The sequence below is a fragment of the Meleagris gallopavo genome, chromosome 1, assembly GCF_905368555.1.
Source record: "Meleagris gallopavo chromosome 1, MGAL_WU_HG_1.1, whole genome shotgun sequence".
In the NCBI taxonomy this organism is placed as follows: domain Eukaryota; kingdom Metazoa; phylum Chordata; class Aves; order Galliformes; family Phasianidae; genus Meleagris; species Meleagris gallopavo.
This window is the reverse complement of record NC_139404.1, coordinates 63,523,470-63,545,627: the sequence shown is the minus strand read 5'-3', so window position 1 is coordinate 63,545,627 and position 22,158 is coordinate 63,523,470. Positions and strand designations below refer to the sequence as shown.

The 22,158-nt window shown below is 36.9% G+C and overlaps 2 protein-coding genes across 7 annotated transcripts in view; one reads left to right on the top strand and one right to left on the bottom strand.

Moving 5' to 3' along the window:
* Positions 1–4,095, top strand: part of PLCZ1 (phospholipase C zeta 1) — a 48,495-nt gene extending 44,400 nt beyond the window's left edge. The window contains exons 12-13 of the mRNA XM_019611522.2: positions 1,359–1,508; positions 3,952–4,095. Of these exons, the coding sequence (XP_019467067.2) occupies positions 1,359–1,508; positions 3,952–4,034 (233 nt within the window). The 3' untranslated portion in view covers positions 4,035–4,095. The remainder of the gene's footprint in view (positions 1–1,358; positions 1,509–3,951) is intronic.
* Positions 4,027–22,158, bottom strand: part of PIK3C2G (phosphatidylinositol-4-phosphate 3-kinase catalytic subunit type 2 gamma) — a 290,952-nt gene continuing 272,820 nt past the window's right edge. For 5 of the 6 annotated variants that reach the window (XM_085230990.1, XM_085230979.1, XM_085230996.1 and 2 more), the window contains 2 exons: positions 12,277–12,402; positions 6,224–7,121 (listed from right to left, as the gene is read on the bottom strand). In XM_085230990.1, coding sequence (XP_085087116.1) covers positions 6,969–7,121; positions 12,277–12,402 — 279 coding nt within the window. In that variant the 3' untranslated portion in view covers positions 6,224–6,968. Of the gene's footprint in view, positions 5,781–6,223; positions 7,122–12,276; positions 12,403–22,158 lie in introns of those variants that run through there. The other variant, XM_085231006.1, reaches the window with a different exon arrangement.

Below are 22,158 nucleotides of genomic sequence, written 5' to 3'. Positions count from 1 at the left end.
GTGGAATGTGAGAAAGAATTGGAGAGGTAAAATTTGTGGGTTGAAATAGTTTGATAGGTAAGGCAAGGCTGTGTATGCAAGCAAAACTGATAAAGAAATTCATTCAGTCCTTCCCATTAGCAGACATTCCCAGTAGCAAGCCATTTCCAGGAAAGCAGGGTTTCAACATTTGTGATGGTTATTTGAGAAGACAAATGCCGTAACTCTGAATGTCCTGCCCTTTCCTGCTTCTTTATGCCACCTTGGGGTTACTTAATTCAACTTCAGTACAACATCATGTGCTATGGGATATTCCTTTAGTTACTTAGGGTCACAGTATCCTGGCTGTGTCCCCTCCCAACTTCTTTTTCACTCCCAATCTCCTTGATGGTGGGGCAATGTGAGAAACAAAAACATCCTTGATTCTATGTAAGCACCACTCAGCAACAACAGAAACACCAGTGTGTCATCAACACTGTTTGAGTCACAATTCCAACATAGGAGTTGCTATGAAGAAAATGAAATCTATATGAACACAAACCAGCATACTGATGTAAATTCTTGGAACTTTTTGGGAAGAAATGTCTTCAGCTTCATCATTTAACTCATATGAGGTTTCTAGCAGGCTATATCCCTTAATTGCTGGAGAGAGAGTGTGTACTCTCAGTATTTGTCTTCAAGCACTCCCTTATTTTTATCCTATCCATCTTGTCACCTCAGCTTAAAGGTTCTCTGTGATCTCTTCTCTGCCACTCTCTTCTATTTTTCCTTTCTTTTTTTTTGTAGATAGCCTCTACATTCCTTTTCTTTCTGTATAAATATTATACAGGACAAATACCATCTCTTCTGTTCTACATGCCCTTCTGTATTTTGCTTTTAGTCATGTGATCACTTTTCCACCAAAATTTATGCAGCTCCTGCCTCATTTCCAAAACTGTAAAAAGAGAAACCTGGGGAAAAGCATGAAATTGGAATGAATGTTGGGAAGTTTAAGTTGAGCAGAAAATCCAAACCTGGATATCACTGTCCCATTTTGCTCTTTTTGAAGAGACAACAACTTTCTTAGGTGCTTGACTAACACTGTAATGTACCCAATATATGACAAATCCATAGAAGGGGGTGGTATGCATACTGTAGGCAAATCATAGGGTGTCCGCTTTATCTTGAGCACTCCCTTCTCACAGTTTTTATTTCATAATCCATACAAAAGATGCGACCTATATCACTGCAGTCTGTTGGAGTCTTGTCATTTATTTAAATTGGCACAAAAATCTAGAGAAAAAGAATTTTACCAGTAAGGACTACTGACAGCAGACACAACTCAGATATTAAATGTAATAAATGGTATTTTGATACTATATATTTTTTCTTTTCATTAGCATTGAGTCCTAGATGGGATGAAACTTTCTCTTTTACCGTCCAAGTTCCAGAACTAGCACTGATACGCTTCTGTGTACAAGATGAGATCTCTCTGGTTGCAAATGATTTCCTTGGTCAATACACTTTACCACTGCTGAGTCTGAGTAAAGGTAACATCTTTTTAAGTGAGTCACCAATAACACTCCAAAGTTATCTCCAACAATCCATGCTTTTATCATTACTGTAGTATTGATGTAGCACAGCATTATGTGTATTTCTTAGAGGAGAACTGAGTAACAGTAGGTTAAAAGTTGAACTCTTTACATTTTTAGCTTTGTGTAGACTCTGAATTAGTCTACAGTGTAGAAATAAAAAAAACTATTAATGACTTTTAATAATTCCAATTAAAACATTCACTTCAAAACAGAAATTCTTCAGATAATATTTTAACTTGTTCTGATTGAAAAAAAAGTAAGAGCAATTAGTCAGAACTGTGCATTTTCTACTCGAGCTCCAAATCTCAGCTAGCCAAATTAAAACAAAGCAAAAAAGTCATGAACCCCTCAAGTTATCTGCCCATAACTTTTCAGAGTGCAGAATGAAGAATATATATTAAGTAAAATATATGTAGTATTTTTTCTTAATAGTGTTTCTTCTCATGTACCAGTTTAGTTCCTGGAATTCTTATGTGATTGATAGGCTGCACATAAAAAACAGACACAGAAGTCAGCAGGCCAAGAAGACAAGCTTATGTAAAATGACTGTTTACTGTACTGGATTTCCAAATGTATTTCTGACAAAGCAAACAGAATCAGCTTTTGTTAGTAAATGAAGACATGAAGGCAAAAAACTGGATCTGGCAGTGGGCACTGTGCCTTTTTTTTTTTTTTATAAAGCTTAGCAAGGTTTTTAATGGCTATTTCCTTCCAAGTTCTGAAATCATAAAGCTGCTCGTGATTCTTAGTTGAGACTTCGGAGTTATACAAGAACAGACACATTTCCCCTAAAGAATATTTGCTCTTCTTCAACGTGTTTATGCTGATCACTTTCTACTATATAAATATTTCAGAAAAATGAAAAAAAAGCACCCTATATTTGACATAAACTTAAATAGAAGATGCTGAAGCTTACATGTTGTTTTAAATCATTAATATTAAAATCAAATAAATTCATTTTTTTATTTTAGTAGAATCAGTGCGTAACTCCTCAGCGGCAGCTTCACCACAAAGCTACAGGTTGCACTGGGAAAGAACCTGTAGCTGTATGCAATTTTTCATGCAGTGAGTTAGTAGTTATACTCAGAGGGACTGAAGATGGGAATCTCCCTCTAGCTGAGAGGTAAAAGGCTAGAGGATTGACTCCTGGGTTATAACCCCTCTGACTCAGTCCAGTACAAGACAGGAATTTAATTGTCCCACATCCTAGCTAGCTATCACTGCATCAGTTAACAGTTGATAATTTCATACGAATTGGAGTAATTTCAATAACAGAATTTTACTTCCCTCAGGACTTTTGGGAGAATATTCTGTAGCTATGGGCTAAGAACACAGTCCTTGGAAATGAGTCTTCATCATTGAAGTAAGCCAGCCACCAGATAGGAAACAAATCAAGTCTTCCACATACTGGTGTGCTCTAAACATTGATCACAAATGCATGTTTACAAGGTTCAATTTTAATATCTGTTGCTCAGAAGCTGAACCTTAAGTGTAAAGTGAACTTTAACACTGGATATAAGAATCAAGAAAATCCAAACCCAAAGGAAGATCCTGAAGATTGTGTCCATGTCCAGACACAAGTAAAGAAGAGTTTTGAGAATTGCAGTTCTCAACTGAACTTTTAGTGACAACAGATATTTAAATAACTGCAGTTATTTAGACACAGAGAAAACCTGGAACATTTTTAACTGATGTGACATTTTTATGAAATAATAATGTTACATTTTTATGAATGTAGGCTTTGGGTTTGGAGGAGGGTGTTTTTTGTTTTCAGAGCAGGTAAGATAATTTTCAAGTTAAGAACAACACCTTCTTTAAATGATGAACACACAGTTTCTGAGGGATGCCTTACCTCTGACACTGGGAATCACTCATACACAGAAGGCAATCCTTAACTGACTCAAGATTTCGTGATAGAAGAGTTTATGCCACACTTTTTTCTTTCTTTTTTTTTTTTTTCTTAGCTGGCAGTCTATTATTGCTGTAACACCACTCTTCTCCATAAAGCACTACCACTACTGATTCAGAAGTTGTTTAATTTGCTATAAGAAGAATGCGTGAAGCATAGTTCCTTGAATACTAGAATGCATGCTTTATTTATATTTAAAGTATTGCTGCTTTTTTTTGTCCAGTCTTCAGCTTAAAAAACTGAGAAGATCCTAAAAGATTTTATCCTTAATCTTTTACTCTGTGTCCTGAAGTGCCAGATTCAAAATGTTGTATATGTAGAGGAGAAAATCAGTAGAAATGGGGGTTTGGTTCTGTATCATTTCACTTTATTTTAAAGACTTATTCTGAGGTTCATTGCTATGTAATATTTGCATAGTAGATCATAAAACACCGCTGTAGTATTTTCAGTTGTGATTAATACAGTAATCAAGTGTCATTATTTTTACAGGTTACTGCACTGTTCCCCTGTTTTCCAAACGTGGTGGCAAACTTGAACCTGCATCTCTGTTTGTGTATGTCTGGTACTACTAATAATGCTCTGCAATAGTTGTCATTCTGGTGACTCACACCCCACTCAATAAAACAACATCACTTGGCTTGCAACAACCCAGTAGTCTGATTTCCAGAGTGGCATGTTCTCATTGATTTTTTTTAAGCTAATGTGACTTCTTGTGTGAGTAAATGGTATCCTGAATAAGTAATGGCTAGTGAAGCTAGCCCCACCAGTAATTCATACAGAGTGAACTGTTTTGGACGTTATGTTGAATTCAATTAATAATTTCCTTTGCAGCTAATTGCAAAATTATGATTAATTACTGAAGATAAAAATTTAATATTTATGATTTTATACTACAAAATTGTAAACTTGTTAACATGCAAATTTTTATTTGTGTTGACAAAGAGCAATCATATTTTCAAGGGAACAGAAAAAAATGACACATTCAGTTTAAAGTCTCTTTTAACGTATAGCAATGGCAGTTTCTGCTTGAGCTATATCCCTTTAATGTCTACTGCAATCTTGCCACCTAGAAAAACAGTTCTGAGAAAAAGTAGCTCTTAAAATGATAAAAACTTAAGATGCTAATATTGGTACCTTTTCTCAGCCTAATCCTGAACCTCCTGCTGCTAAAGAAAGACAAATAATTCACAGACTGATTTGTAAAGGGCTATGTTCCTCATAGCAGCAGGAAGCTCAGGATACCTCTTACTGACTGTGAATTTGGGAAATAGGAAGCACAATGCTTTGAGATGGATTTGAAGAAGTTTAGGGAAGGTAAGTGTTGATTGTATGATTTGAGTTCTCTGAGGGCATTTTTTTGCCTACTAGAGCTATCAGTGCCAATCTCATCCATAAATCATAGTTTTCCCAACTTCCTTACAAAACTGAAGCATTGCTGAGCTTCCAAAGGACTTTATCTACACTAATTGCAGATCTGTTACTCAAATGTGCATTTTTTTTAAGGATGTTTTATTGACAATTTTCTTTCTTTAATACCAACAGAATTGCTGACGTTTGCAGACAGTTCTGATAACATTCTATTTTTAATGCTGTTTGCAGACAGTTCTAATAATATTCTATTTTTAATGCTTCTGTTATTTAAAGCCATTTTAATACTATTTTATTTAATGTTGCTCTAAGATGGAAAATCAGAGTATGCTATAATCAATGATTAGAAAATGTCACTGAAAATAACACTGTTAGAAAAAGCATTACAGTTGTAAGAAGGAAACCAAGGGAGCAGACTAAGAATCTAAAATCAATATTGAACTGTAAGGTCACGTAATTTGATAACATTGTAAGCCGGACACAATGTGTTTTCTGTTCTTGAGTGACAAGTCACTTGATTCTTTACTCAGGAAATCCTATGATCTAAAATGTTAGACTTACTGAACTTTGTAGTGATCATATCTGTATGCTAGCCAATATCTTTTCCTGTGATAAATATTTTATAGCTTTCTTCAGAATTCTAATAATAATAATACTCAATATTCAAGCAGAGTTCCCCCTACCTCCCTTTACTGAGGAGGAATTTAATTTCACAAGGCAATCTGGTGTATCTATTCTCAGACACAAACTGATCAAGTGACATGGCCAATTGGTTTGACGCTGAGGAAAACTCCAGCTTATTTAGATTCCTAAACAGCACTCCTAGTCCCACTTCAGGAGCTTTATACAACATTACCTTCTGAAGTCTGATATGTGAGTGTCCTCTGGGAGAAGAAGGCAATTATCTTCAGCTTCTGGAGTTATTATCCCTCTGTTGACCACTTTTCTACCTGGTAGAACAAATGTCAGATCTACTCAGTATGGTACCTTAAAATTTTACAGCAGATCAGATCACAAATCAACGTGTCTCCTGTGCCTTAAAATGTGCCCTTGCTTCTGGAAACGTTTATATACATGCTCAGCTCTGCATGTGTGTGTGTAACAGACTGGCAGTAATGGACAGTTCATTAGAGTTGCTCACATGCTAAATGTTCAAAGATGTGTTTAAGTGGTTCCTCGCTTTAGGTAAAAATGCTTTGAAGAACAGAGGCCATGATCAGCCTCAGTGAACTCAGAGGTAGAACTCACATTCATTAGGTACACATATACATAGCCCTAGGGTCAATGCGTGTATTGACTTGACTCCCTTATACAGAATAGGAATGCAATGGGGTAGGACGAGTGAACAAAGATTCATTATAATATGATCTTAAATAAATACAACACTGAAAGCTCATACTCAATATGTTTTATTTATTTGTGAAGATTAGCTCCACATTCCTCCTTTCTTCTCACAATCGGCCAGTTGTATCTGCCTCTTGGATGTCAGAATAAAAGAAACGTTGAAATAGTTTATTCACAAATGAGTATCTTAGATTTAAAGTCGCATTATATAAACACCAACCTATACTGCACAAAATGTCTTCTGTGCAGTTGTTAAGCTCTTGATTCATTGTTGGTATGCTTGTTTTCAAATGTGCAGATTGCATAAGATTTAACATGAAATCTGCTAGACATCTGAAATGTATTGGCACCCAGGGAATCCTTCCATGGATCCCTCTGCTGAACCATCATATGCAGTGAGTCGTAGTAGACAATGATAAATTACACCATTATCAGCATTGTTTCAACACCATCAGTGGAATTAGCAGGCAAAGAATTAGGCTCTGACCCACACACTGATGTGTACTAAATTCAGGGTTTTTACACTACTATTTCACATGAACGAAAGTCTTGATTGCTATTATAAGAATACCTGCATGCTCCTACATGTTAGAATGCAATTTCTTAAACTTACCCTAACAGGAATCTGTTGCAAGAAGATGGTAGCAATTTTAAGACAATAGCCTTATGATTAGAAATGTTGAGATCAGCAGATGACTGCATATTCTCAAGGGCAACTGAGACAAAATGTACCATGGAAAATGGAGTAAAGAAACATTAGCGGATAAATAATAAATAATTGTCTTAGACCACATTTAAATTACACTGTTTCCCAATGGATACCATTTTTCTTCATTTAACCGGACTCTACTCAGTTGAATGTTAACAGCTCCCACAAATGTTCCTTTGCTTTTCACAACAAGCTTCAGTATATGGCCTTCAAGTTGCATAACTTTGTTGTACACAACCTGAAATAACATAAAGTGCACAGGAAAGCATAAGAATCTGTGAATTTATTTGACAAGCAAAACACTTCAGTACAGCCTTCCGGATGATGACAATAACTTTACAATAATTACTGTAAGCTGTCCTCCAGAATTCTAAGATATTAATTATGAGCCAAATTCAAGTTAGTGGATTCAGCTCAGATCTACATTTGATTGATGTAGTTTATCCAAAGGACGTTCTGCCAGTTTAGGCTTTGTAAATAAATTTGAAATCTGTGTTGCAATACTTGATAAAAAAATATGAATGCATGATTTGCCATGTGAAAATTGGAACTAAGGCAGAGTTTTGAACTCCAATGAGGAGATATATCAGATCTCCACAGATTTCTCCAAGGAAGAATACAACTGTTGGTTTTCCAGAGGAGAGATTAAGATGAAGAGTACTTATCACGGACAGAAGTGTAAAATGGTAATTATGGAAAGGTGTATATATAAACTTTTAAATATCTGTCTACATCAGATGCTTTGAAAAATGATGTTTCTGTTCTAAAAAAATAAAACAAAAAACCAAACAACCCTGTTATGTCTTTTCTTTTTTCTTGTAACTTGGTATATTATTATATTTGTTACATGTTGCTCAGTAGTGCCTCAAAGCAGCTTTATGTTCTATCCATATGTCTTATGAAAGTATATCACACAATGCACAGGACTGCAGAATATTGTTATTAGTACTGTAATGTGATTAAATCTCATGCTACACACCAAAATTAGAAAGGAACACACCAAAGCAAACCCAAATTTTCTTCTAACCAAGACTTCCATAAAATTCCATAACTGCTCTAGATCAGAAATCCACATCATGAAAAAGAGAATAGTTTTCCTTTGAAACTTGTATACTATTTTACATTTTACTATTTCAATAAAAATAGCTGTATATGTGATCCTGGTTGTTAACTGTATCTAAATGTGCCCACTATAAAAAATATTTGCATTTTTTAAGGGACTTATCAAGTTGTTAACATGATAGAAAGCTCAGCCCACTCAGTAGATGCTGTGGGTGTGGAACATGCCTGAGATTGGCCCCCAATTTAGCAAGTGGAAACAACTAAATCTGGATGTTTCTCTTAGTCGAGAAGTGCTGTTAATGCTTCTCAAATTAAATGACAGTTTGCTTAGCATCTCCTTAGAAAATTATTAAAGCCTATAGTTTCAAAAAAATATCTTCGAAATTACCTTGGTGCTGTGAGAAAATGGATTAATTATGAAATGATAATGCAGTGGTTTCTGAACTAAAAAAAAAGAAATCTGGAGTGATAGGCTAACAAGAATGAACTGCATTCCGAATAGACTCCTACGTTTCAGTCTCTGCATTAATCAAAAACTGCTGAGTGAACTGCATACAGCTTGATAGAATGTGAAAGAACGCTGTCAGCTAGATCCAGGCCTCAAAGGAAAGCTTTGTTAGAGAAGTGCATTTAATCTAAAATTTGTATGGATGGAAGTGTTTCCAATGTTTTTGCTATTTCAGTTGCAATGGAAAATGCTTAAAATTTTAATCTCACCATGCAGCTTAAAAAGCAAATGCAGTAACATACTGTCACTTCACGAGGATGGGAAAGTGAAACTGCCCACAGGAACCTGCCATGCAGCCTGCTTGGATTTACTGCACAATCTGGATGCAGTCTGTATGAAGAGGGAAGTCAGACTGATCCTCCCAGCCTAGCCTGCATCTCTCTGGGCTGGACTGCAGAGTGCTCTCTGTACTGCGCGCTGTGAGGAGCAGCAGTGGCAATCAGTGACACACTTCAGCCAGAGATGACTCTATAAAGGCTAAGCCGGAGCAGTGTTCCTCTTGCAAGGGGCAGCCAAAGGGTGAATTTCACAGGCAGATCCAGGAGGTGTGAGATTTCTGGTTCTCCCAGGCAATCTACAGAGCACTCTGGTCCATGAGAGGTGGGCTCTAGAACAAGCTCCCTAGTGTAGTGGGATGGTTGATGTGCCAAGAGTGAACAGCCACAGGATTGGTGATAGAAAAGTTGTCCCATCATTCTTTTTTACTGGCTTTTACTAGAAAGGTCTTACCAGGCTGCAATCTGGTAAGCCTAACGTGTCAATTTGTAAACCTTTGGAAATTATAGTTTAGGACAGCTGCCATGACAGTGGTGCCAGTGCCTTTCAGTTTATGTTTACTGAGTGCCTACTTAACCAAAATGTATATGAATACAAAAATCAAGCTTTCCTGTCCTCTGATAGCATCTCTCACCAACATAAAAATGACCTTAAAGTGTGATGTTGGTGGCTTTCAATTGACCCCAAAACTTGTTTCTAAAATGATGCTACAGCTGAATTCCCATTATCATCAGGGTTTGGGGACAGAAGAAAGCCTGTAGACAGATGAATTATACGTGGGCAAAAGAAATACTCCCCCAGTTAGAATTTCACAATAAGGACAGTTAAACCCAGAAATCATTGTTTAGTAACAATATTTGCCTCCCAGTTAGATCAAATGGAGGTGTGTAATGCACAGATGTCTGACATCAGTGGGACAGCTAGGACTGGAATTCAAGTGTTTTTTGTTCCAAAAAGAAAAGCACATTGTCTAATGGCATTTTAATCATAGATGAGGGACAGTTGCTTCCCCTTTGGTAGCCATGACAAACTTTCTAGATTCGCCTTTAACTGTCCAAATCAACATTGAAGCACAGTGGTGCTGTTAGCTGCTGTGGCTCTGGGCACAGGTCCCCTCCTCCTCTGTTATGCCTGGGCTGTTAGTCCTGCTGCAGGCCAGCAGCTCCCTGCTCTGAAGGCAGCTGCAATAGCACTCAGGGGCTGCCGTAGCCCAGGTGTTTGTTCATGTTTGCCCTTCCACAACATGTGCAGGATGAAGGGAATTCCCTCTTGTTCTGGCTTCCCTGTGCTCCATGTGCTTCAGAGACAGAGGACAGCGAGTGTGAGGACTTGCAGTGTGTCTCATAACAAACATGACACACAAGAAAAACCCCACTGCCATTGGTTCTGCACATTGATCCTTTTCTCAGTGAGAATTTAAACTTAAATAATTCAGACTTATTTTCAGTTTTCTAACTTTTCTTTGTTTCCACTAAACTAATCTGAAATCTCCCAGGTGATTCCTATTCATTGCCAGTGGCCTAACAGCTGGCATATTACTCTGTTTCTCCTTACCTAGCATCCCATTTTTCTGAGATAATCATTTTTTAATTCAATGTTACACCAGTATGAGTGCAACAAACTGAAATCCAAATACAGGAACAAGAGAAAAGGAGTGCTTGTTTAAAGCAACTCGTAAGCATTCAGCATGGTTCATTCTATTGCTGGTCCTCCTGGACCTCCGCATCTGTAATCTCACAAATATGAGTAGAAATCAAAAATAAAATGCACTTTTGCAAGGTTGATAATTTGCTGTAGGCAGTCATAAGCAATAAAAGTACAAAACTAAAAGCAAAAATACCCAAGAGAAGCACATTTCAGAATTTTCTCAGTCTTGAACATGGAGAGAAATTAATCTACAGCTTCCTTCCAGCCATTTGGCTTTAATAAAAACTTATGAACTCATAAAAAAGGCTAGCACATTTCTGTACACAGCATTTTGGACAGTAACTAACTTAAAAGACAGCTGACTTATATTTTTAGCTGTTTTCCTTCCCTGGGGCTTCCTCTGCCTCAGTCTACCAGCCTTGGACAGAAAATGCATACAGAATGATATCGCATATGGAGGAGCAGAGCTGCTAACAGTACAAGCTTCGGGTTCGAAATGCCCAAGTTCAGCAGAGCCATATGTCCCCACTGTGATTAGCAGCTCCTGGTGAAAAAGACTGAGCATCTGTGAAGACGGCTGTAAGTTTTGTGTAAAGGATATTTAAGTGTGCATGAATTTTCTCTTAACAGCAGAAGGATGATCCTTAACCACAATTAAATCCCCTCCCAGTAAGTCAGACTACTGTCTGACTGCACCTAGAATTTTGGATATTATGGCATTCAAAATTGGTCTAACTATGATTAGAAACAAAACTGTGTACCAGTGTTACTAAATGGTTCTCGACCGTACCACATTTTAGAAAATTTTAAAAGAATGTTAATATAGAAAAAAATTTATTTCTTCTCTTTAAATAACCTTCAAATATAAAGAAATAACTTTTGCTAGGCCAATTAGTCTCATTCCACTCCTTGATTGAAAAAAAAGGAAAAAAAATAGTGGAAAAATAAAACCTAATTCCTTTTTATTCCCATGCAATAATATAGGGAGCAGCAATAGCAGTGGAGGAGCCTCCTTACAGCAGTGTTGGAAGCCATCAATGTAAGTAGGTAGGTTTGTAATCAACAAAAAGGGGGAGGGAAAAAAAAAATAAAGAAATCCCAGGAGGGGGTAACTGGAAGATAAGGAATCAGTCTCAGCTAACTAACTTAATTTTAATTGTATTTTATCTGTGAAACAGGATATAGTAGCAATACTTTCCACAAAGCTTGCTCAAAGTATGTTTGTAAACTGGCTTGAGATCCTTAGGAGATTTGCTTTATGTAATACTTATCTTCAATCCTACCTACTGTTTGAATCTCATCTCCTCCTACAAAAGAACAGAGTTTATGCTGCTTTCCATTTTGTAGTAAACATTTCTCCGTCCAAATGATTCTTTTCAACCCAGAGGCATGAGCACTTCAGTGGTAAGTGAAATAATTGTATATATGGCTGTGAACCGCTGGCATCTCGACATAAAAAGAACTGGGCTATTTATTATTGTGTTATCATTTAGGACAGTGACAACAAATTTGGTTGTCCATTTTCAAATGTGCTTTTTAGTAACAGCACCCGTTCAATTAGTGCTTTTTGTGCTATTACATAAATTGGAATTAAAAACAGCCTAGGTTTTAGTGCAGTGATACTGGGGCTCATCTGGCTATCATGTAACAGTGATTACCGTACAAGACCAAACAAAGTGAATAATCCAACCACTTTCCCAAGGAGAAACACATAAAGAGACTGTTTCACTGCTGAGAAAGAAGCAATAGAAAAGGATGTTTATGGTTTAGCTTACGATAGATTCCTTCTGTTTGATCACACTTGTGACAGCTCTTAGAGCCGCATTGTTGTATTATTTCAAGAGAAGATAACAAAAATAAAATGCATAAGAAATGATGGAAGAAAGTGAAAAGTACTCACAATTTCATTGTAAGTAGGGTTGGTGGTTTTGGGAACTGTTCTTGTTTTCCTCTGATTGACCTCATCAGGATCCGGCAGAAGATAAAACTCAGCATGTGCACTTGGGGCAGAGCCATCTGGGAGGCGCTGAAAAACAAAATGGTCATAAACATGAATGCCCAGGTTCTAGCAAAGAAAACAAATAAAGAAGTACCAAATGAAATCTGGACTTTATGCAGACACAGAAACATATCACATCCTCGCTGTTCTCTTGGCTAAATCAGAGTGCTAATGCAGCAAACAACAGATACTCTTAGAATTCAGCTTTATACTGAATCAGGAAAAATCAATGAAATCATACAAGAACAATATGAAGTTACCTATCTTTAATATTTCATTTCCTGGTTGAAAGATCCTTAAGCTTCCATCTGCTTTAACTCAATTTGCACCGAAAAAGTCTAGGCCTTCCATTTTCTAGAGTAATGTATACAAACTGGATTCTGGCTAACATATTCTCATTGATTGTAACCCTTAAGTAGAGCAGGGCTGACACTGAGGAGAACTGACTGTTTCTAAGGGCATTTCATAACACATACAACTATAGAGGAGCCAGAAGCACTTCCTATAGCAATATGGGCAGAACAGCATTCTTATAATAACAGCCTGCCTGATCTCTCCCATCATACAGCTGCAAACTCTCTTTAATTTTCAAGTTCAAATTACTTAATGGTATTCCAGATACTCCAGCTTATGGGAGCTACTCCAAATCAGAGCTAAGCCATTAACTGACTCAGTAATAAGTTATAGCTGATGGGTGGACAGCTTCTGGATAACCTCTGGACAGCTGTAATCTTATTACTAAAGCAACATTATTGTCACTTAGAAAATATATTGGTAATATAGGAGGCTTTAAAAGAACATGCAAAGTGTATAATGATGAATAACTATGGAAAATGTGTCTTCCCAGTACATGCCTTAGTGCTTAGCTTATAATTTAGCAGGTATCTTTGTGTTAGTAAAATAGTAGTATACAAACAGAAAACACAGAGTCATAAACACACAGGTGTTTAACAAAATATTGGCAATTTCAGTTGTATTATTGGTATTTTAGGCATCAAGCTGACCTGACAGCTCCCAGGCAATGCAGTGTCAGGATGCAAATGAACGTGCAGATGAAAGAAGAGATCTTAAGATATCCGGAACACATGAACCCAAAGAATAAGCCAAACATTGCATTTATATTTCCCACTATAGCTTTCCCTAGCTCAGAATAAAGTAGTTTCTCAGATTTTGATTATTCACAGTATGTGACTAGAAATATGGGGCTTTCTGCAGACATCATCAACAACATCTTCTTGTGATAGGAGACGCCGCTGGTGTCCTAGAAAAAATAACTTTCTGCTAGGAAGCAAAACAGTGCTTGTATGTGCGAGCAACCAGTTATTGCATAACAAATCTGTTTTTTGTTATCTGAAATGATCCTTCAAGGCAAATGATGTGACCAACTGGAGACTAATATTGCTATACAGAATCAAAGGATGTACTGCTCAAATCATCACATAGTGTCATCACTAGGTGAATGATTAATGTTACTGTCACTAAGCTCTGCAAAGTATATCTGATGTAAAATATATTTGGGATTAAGTTAGCTAGGATTCAGCTACCAAAATAAGAATGCCATTAAATGGCATTTTCCCAGGACAGAGTACCATTTTGTTAAAACAGGATTTATAACTTACACTATCAATTTAATAGCCCATTTCTATTGATCTGATATTAAAACTTCGGTCAAGATCGACAAATAACAGTAAATTGAACAGTCTCTTAAAAATCAGGAAAGAGAAAACAATGTAACCTCGTACTACTCCAAGTAATCTGGATCCTATCTGTAATAAAGCTCTTCCTTTGTCAATGAATAGATAAGCATCACTATAACTGACTTGAGGGTCGATGGATTTTGGTAATTTCAGACACAAATGAACAAAAGAATAACATTTAAAAAAGGAGTTATTGCCATCTCAACTGCTGCAGCCCAGCATAAGGATCTTCACCTTCTCAAGCACGGAAATGCTATAAAAATGGGATAGTCTTGTAAAATGTCAAGCTTTATAAGTCATACCAGTGCTGTATTGCCTAACCAGGGGCCATGTCAAAGCTAATATTGAAAACTGAGGTAAGGAGCAGCTGAAAAGGGCACTGGGCTGAGAAGGCCAGCTGGTAGGCAGGAGACTACAAAGGTAATAGAGAGGACAAATGCCTCTGCCCAGTTCCATTTCTCTTTCAGCTGCTGAGACAGGTCCACTCTGTGTCCACTGCTCACTGGGGACAGCACTGTCACAGATCATGGCAGCACAGTCTGCATTTCAAAGAGGCTCAGCTTGACAGTCATCTGCCAGGGAAATAACTGAAGCTGATTGCTGTGTGGTGGTTTAACAGAACCATTGTACCATAAGCACACACAACGGGTTGAAATAGAGTCAGATAAAATTTCGTCTATGCTTTACAGTTGCTCCTTGTCTTCTTCTGGCTCATTATCTAGCCTTCAGCCAAATCACTTTCCTCCATCAGCAAACTTCTCCCAGAATCACAGAATCACAGAATGGCTTGGGTTGAAAGGGACATTAAAGACCGCGCAGTCTCAACCCTCTGCTGTGGATAGGGCTGCTACTGAGCAGCTCAGACTGCCCAGGTCCCCATCCAACTTGGCCCTGAATGTCTCCATGGATGGGGCATCCACAGCTTCTCTGGGCAGCCTGTGCCAACACCTCGTTGCCTTCTGAGTAAAGAATTTCCTCCTGTCATCTAATCTGAATCCTCTTTTTAGTTTAACTCCAAGGAAGACACTTTGCAGTACTACTGTGCCTTATGAAATGTGGAGAGAAAACGACTTCCACACTACTCCTTTGAAAGCAGCTAAAGATATGTTGAAAGAGGTGAGTAGGAGGAGAGGGTCAAGACAGAATATCAAAAGAGAGAATATTTTTGCAATTCACTGAAGAAAACTCAGGGCAGAGCAGTTGCTCTGGGATCTTTCAGAACTAAAAACAAAGCCACTTTTCATGAATAGCAGCAATCAGCCGCCAAACTCTTAGAGGTAATTTAAAAGGCAGCCACCTGAATTCAAACTAGAGATTCTAGTTTTGATTGTCGGCTTGACTTTTTCTCTTCCCACTTCACAGATGTTTTCCCACTTTTTCTTTCTCTACTGAGAAGGCAGAGGGAAGACAACCTCCAGATTCCACAGTTGTCCCAGTTCTCCATCTGCAGGGGCACTGTTATGCCATCAAGTGATCAAGGAGCTTCAGCTGAGCACTGTTCAAGCCAGATCATATATTCCACTACTCAACTGCCCTCTCCAGAATCCTAATGTGAAACAAAACAAAACATCTTACAAAACTCTCTCACTGTCCCAAAGAAGACTTCGTTCCATTGCAAACTCACCATTCTAGACTTTAGAGGATGAGCATGATCAGCCAGGGCTTTACAGGAGCAAACTCTGGATATTGCATTCAATGAGTTTGTTGGCTTCTCTTCTCATTGGCACAACAGCGAAATCATTTCTTACGAAGAACTTCCTTCTCTAAAGGATTTCTTGAGACAAGACCCGCAGTGCTATTGGAAGGAGGTGTACTTTGCTAGACTGTCTCCAACAGGAACAAAGGGGGATATTGGTGGTTCAAGAATCATAGTTTGAAAACAAGAGTGAGACTAATGTGCTAGAGTTATTTTTAAAATAAAATAAGTGAAATTTGAAGTAAATTGCTTTAAGACGAATAATATGGCAGGTAAAGCTCAGAAACTTTTGGGAAAACTAGATCTTTCTCAGTCTTTCATATATGAGTTGAACATTTGTTTGAATAAGAGAAAATGGAGAAAATATTAGAACTGTTTTTTTTTGCTAGAGATGATGTCTTCTATCATATACCAGAATGTCACATTTAGTGAACAGACACGCTGGATTGTCCTTTCACCTCTGACACACTGCATTGGCAGATTTATAAATTTAGATAAACATGAAGAATATCTGACCTAAATACCACCCTCATTTACTCCAAACAGTATCATTTCTGCAATGGGTCCATTATAAACATGGAATAAGACTTATAGCTGCTTTATGGGTGAATTCTGAAATCCAGCCAAATAATCCTTTTGTTATCAGTGGATCAAACGTGACTCACATCTGTTCATAGTCCAAGCCAGAAGAGAAATCAAACAGTACCATAGGAATGCCATTTTGCACTTTAACTACTTTGCAAAGCCCTTACAGCTTGAACATACTTGTAATCTAGCAAACAGATTAAAAAAAAAAAAAAAAAAAGCTTAATACTGAATTCTTTTTATGTTTACTTCTCTAATATTTTCATTAACTCAAACGTAATGTAAATTTACTTCCTTTAAAGAAAGTTATTCCAATTTTAATTACGATCTTACTTCTTCGACTATGTATTCTTGTAAACAAATTCCAGCAGTAAAAATCTGTAAGGCTGCAAAGGTTTAAAAGCAAATTCACAACAGAAATGCCATAACTCTTCTTGCCATGCGTATGGACAAAAAAAACCCCTAACAAATACAATCCACAACCCGACAGTGGTTTTGATCTGCCAATAAAACAAATGAGTTGAATTTGTAGGCAGACTCCCAGTAATTTCTCCATATACAAACAAGGCTCTGCTGTATAATTTTCTCAGAGACTGACCTGTTTACTTGACCCTGCTAATGACTAAAGGAGGAACACAGTTATAGCACTCTGTATATGGTTCTAAAAAATCAGTTTCTTTTTGAGATGTTATTTTCTACTAAACTCTCAAAGAAAGTTCAATGAAAATATTGAAAAGAAAGGGGGACAGAAAGAAAAGAAATAATAATCTGAATCTACTTCCCTCCACATCTGTAATTCAATACTGAAAAACTAATACAGACATGTCTCTGTTATGTCTGTGTTCCATTTTTCACTCCAATTTTATTTTCTGAAACCGAAAAGGTATTGATATTTACTTACACAAACCCACATAGATAGGTTATGTCTCGTGTAATTTAATTTTAAATATGCTATTATTTCCATAGCTGGGAAATAATAGATGAAATTCAATTAATTTTTCCATGAGAATCACATTATCTTAATGACTTTTCTCCCTCAGTCATTACTAACCATCCCCAACTCTTCTTAACAATGGATTCTTTGTTAACATTACGAAAGGGCCATCTACTTCAAAATTTACCATATTTAAACTATGCAGTTTAGCATGACAACATGAATACTGGGCTTCACTTATATGAATTTTAAGGAAAATTTTATAATGTTAAAATAATTGACTTTGGGGATAATCTATTGTAATTTTTTTTAAACCATCTCTTCCTAAGTAACTTCAAATTTAGTTTTTCAGTGACTACTGCCTCAAATTTACATTACTTCATCTGTTTCTCTTAGTGTTAGACTTGCAGGTATTTTCTTCCACCTTTAGTCCCAGAGTGAAACAGATTGATGGCTCCTGAAGATTTGATAGCTTCAGCTGCTGTTCTCTTTTTTCATTTTTCACCTTCAACTATCTTGACAAAAAGAAATGATCAAAGGTAACTTGCATTAACTAATGCCACCTTTCCACCTCTATAAATAACTTCCTTTCTGCCTCTGAAATTAATTTCCTGGACATTTTCAAATCTCAATTGCTCTTTTCCCCTTCTTCAGTGAAAAAAAAAAAAAAAAAAAGAAATAATTCAGGCTTTAGAAATGTTCCCATCTCAGCTTCTCCCCAAAATGAAAAGAAAGGAAACAAATCCTTCCCTTTTGTCCAGTAGCTCCAACTCAGTTTTCTCAGTTTTCCTATCTATTACCTCCATGTGGTGTTTTTCTCTTAATGCACCGCCATCAGAATTTATTTACTATATCGTGAAGAAAGTACTCAGAATATTCCTTAACATTTAACATGAAGATATCCTTTCATCTTAAATAAAACCATGTTACCATAGCAAAAAGTCCTCGGAACTCTAAAACAAAATATTTATATATTAAATGTAGACATGAGGTAGACTTGATTATTTTGCAATCAAGGAGGATTACTAAATAGAAAAACTGCAGAAGAATTAGTCTTGTAACGCAGCAACTTGAATGAAACAGGAGTTGACTAGATTAAAACTAGTAAGAAATGGAGAAGAGCCATAAGGATTGCTGCACTGTCTTTCTCTGAGTGACAAAGTGAAGTCCATATGTAACTTTCCAAGGAAAAGTTAAGTGTTTGCAAGCTGCAGCTTTAATAGCAGCTACAGCCTCTGCTTTAGAAAAAAAAACATAACATGCCCTTTGGCTATCTCTGAATTTAAAGATCTGAGAAAATAATCAGCACTAAAATAATGCTATTACAAAGCAAGAAGTTCCTTCAAAACAGAACAGTACTATATACACTCGAGGACAAACTACATGAATGAGAGGTTCTGTTTTTACTTCATAAATTTTAACATGGAACTGAAGACCCTTTCTTCCTTTTCCTTTGAGACTTTCATATCTCAAAACACTGAACAGCTGTAGTCTACTCTGCTACTACACTTCTCATTTTCCCAACACAAAATATTTATACATTATTTCAAAGAATACTAAAACAAAAACCATATTTTCAATAATTAAAAAATAAATACAAAAGAAGACAATCCATTATATTGCTATGGTGCACCCTACATGCTCTACTATTGGCAAAACAAAACAGAAAACCAATCAGGCAAAGTAATTACACAGATATGGTATTTTTTCACAATCCTCTCTTTATTTTCACCCCAAATTTCAAAACATTTAATTGCTGCTCTGCAACGTAAGTTTTATTTTATTATATTTTCTGGTGCCAAAATTTCTTGCCCATCTCTCTGTAAGGAACCTCATTCCTATTCCTGACTTAACTCTTATCTCATGCAGATATGCAGGTATGTACATAAACAGAAGAGACACTGTGACAGAGGACACTGCAATAGAGGTCACTGACAAAGCAACAACAGCAACAACAAAAAATGAAATTGATCTCAATTTAGCATATCTTTGCATCATTTCAGAAGAACATAAATGTTGTTTCAGGGGAATTCTGGAAGACATTTATTGAGCAGGTATTTTCTGCTTGTCAGAAATCTTCTAGTAGTGTCAGTGAAGCAAGCCTCCAGATGGCTTTGTCATTTACTATGATAAAAATGCAAAGGTGCTATATCCATGTCTCTGATTTGAATCTCCAAATATATCCTGAGCACACTGTGCAGCTCAATACCTTCAGCATCCCCCTCAATCTGCCTGTTCTGCATGCAGCCTGTCAGTGCACCATGTGGGTAAACTATGCCTAATGCAAATGCCGTTAGTTTAAGAAAAAGCAGTGGTTTTGTTACTGTGGTTTGTTCCAGCCCTCTCTCCCTCAAGTGAAATAAGGTATTTTGGAAAAAAAAAAAAAAAAAAAAAAAGTGCAGTTTTTCCAGTTCAGCTTTGATTGTAGTAGAGTAGAAGGGAAATGGACTCATGCAGCCTACTTCTTAATAAAAGATGATGTGCTGTATTTCTAAGAGGGAGAATTGCAGTCACTCTGGCAAAAATAGGGTCTAGAGCTGTAGTGAGTCACAAACTCTCTAAAGAATGAACCAGCCATCCAGCCAGCACTCTCCAAGGTCTCCTGGCTGTCAAATGGGAAAAAAATAACCTTCAGTCACTGAGGCAGAAGGAGAGGTTCACAGCTACAGCTCTGAAATGAAGACACCATTTTTGGGCAAAGAAGTTGAAATGTTGACATACCCTAGTATATATGTGAGCTATGATGTAAGTACTCAGTAAAGTCTACGTAGCTTTTTGTAATGCTGTCAAGAAGGTAGGCAAGAAGCAGATTAATCTTTTCCAGGCTGGCTTGGTTAAATCACCCACACTTTGGTGTATGACTACATTTGAGAAAAAGAAGATGTTTTAGATATCTGCACAAACGAGCAGACATGACAGAAGCCTCATGTGAGGCCCTCCTCATTCACAGTGTTGGCTGGGAGCCTGATGAGACTTGGTACGTCATCTCCTTTATGTTCAGGAAAATGACCTGCACATTAAATCTTCAAAGAGCAAGATGGAAGTATAGGTTTTCATCAGGATTAGTTTCCAAAATACCTGTGCTTTGTGTCACCTCAGGTGCCAGAAGGTAATCTGGAGGAGGATAAGTGACAGAGGCTTTGTGGAAAACTGGCACTCTTCCTTGAGCAGACACTGGAGCACAAGGAAGATACTTCACGATGTTCACAATATTCACAGTCAGACAACTGAACTCCATCATATAATATATGTATGTGTCTTAATTTCAAACTGAATCCAAATCCAAATTGGCACACAGGTAGTAGTATTTTTTAAAAGGAAGAAATATTTGTTAAACATTTAACAACAAGAGTTCTTTTCTTGCAAAGAGAAAGACAGATTCAGAGAATCAGGCTGATTCCCAAAAGCTTCATAAGATCTATGCAAAATGCTTCTGATCTGCTTCAGTCATTTGAGAGGAAAATTCATCTAACTGCACTTAGAATTAAGTAAAGAAAACTGTGATATCCAGAAGGTCACAAGGGTTTCCTAGGCTTCTAAGCCTTTATTACCTTAGAAAGCTTAGAAACCAGAACCAAACTGTTTCAGAAAGGTGAAGAAAAGAACAGGGATGTAGCTGCTGTTCAGTTTGAAAATAATGACTTCTTGATAATCCAAAAAGAGCTGTATATTAGGATAGACACAATTCCAAATGAAATGGGAAAGAGTCAGTGTGGACATACAACTGTAATTGTGAGGTAAAATGGGCTAGTGCCTTTTAAACTGTCTGCAGCCAGTAGCAGAGAAGTAGGGCTAGAAGATATCTCCAGTAAGTCATGATACAGCTTTGTGTGCATTTACATGTTCCTGAATTAACGGAAAAGAAAATTATGAGTGTCTCCATCCGTCTTACTCAAAGTGTAAGTCTGGCTCCTGAGGCTCTGAGGCCCTGTAATAGTTCATCAATGCTCAGCACTAGATTACTGGATGGTCACTAGCACCACGTGGGTATCAAAAACTTGCAAATACTGCAATAAATAAGTAAGTAAATAAATACATAAATGTGACTGCATAACCTGAAGTGCAAATGTATTAACTATATTTACTCACAGTAACAGATTTGAGCAATAATCATTAAAAAGGTTTTGGGTTGGTTTTTTTTCTTTTTCTGAAAGAAAAAATTGATATGTTCTAGATTCCCGAATCCCATGCTGCACTGCTATCTTCAGCTCATTTAAGTTCTTTTTTTTCCCCACATAGATGAAAAAATATCAAAGTTCAGTCATGTCTTAAGATTATATTATTCATGTACAAGCAATGTTGATGCAGGATGTAGAATGCAGAGAATAGATTTCACGGAAAGATCTCTCTCTGAACCTTTTGTTCTAGAATTGCTAGGTTGCATTTCTTCTTTGCATTTTCTTCTTTGCACCCAGTATTATTGTTGCATTTGGAATAACTAATTTCCCAATTAATACTTAGTTAAAGAGTCTATAAGATTGGCTGAGATATAGGGATCTACATTGGACCCTTAGAAATACAGATCCCAGAATTTCTTAACTGTTGGCTCTTAGAGAGTATAAAAGAAATTAGCCTTTCAGAAAAGAAACCCACATAAATGCTGTTGTTCAGTTTCTTTCTCTCACATTCATATTATTTTCTCTCCTCCTCTCTAGCAGAGATGAATGTAAAATGCATAAAGAAATGGTAACTGCATTATGTGCCTGAACCAGACTACTTTTAATTTCTGAGACTGTACAGACCCCCCTCCACTTTTCTTTGGGAAATTATTCTACAGCTTGCACCCTCCTTCTGTAAGAAACCATTTTGTTATATGATGTGTGCAATTTCTGCTCCTTAGTTACTTCTCATTACCTCTACTTAAAGTCTTG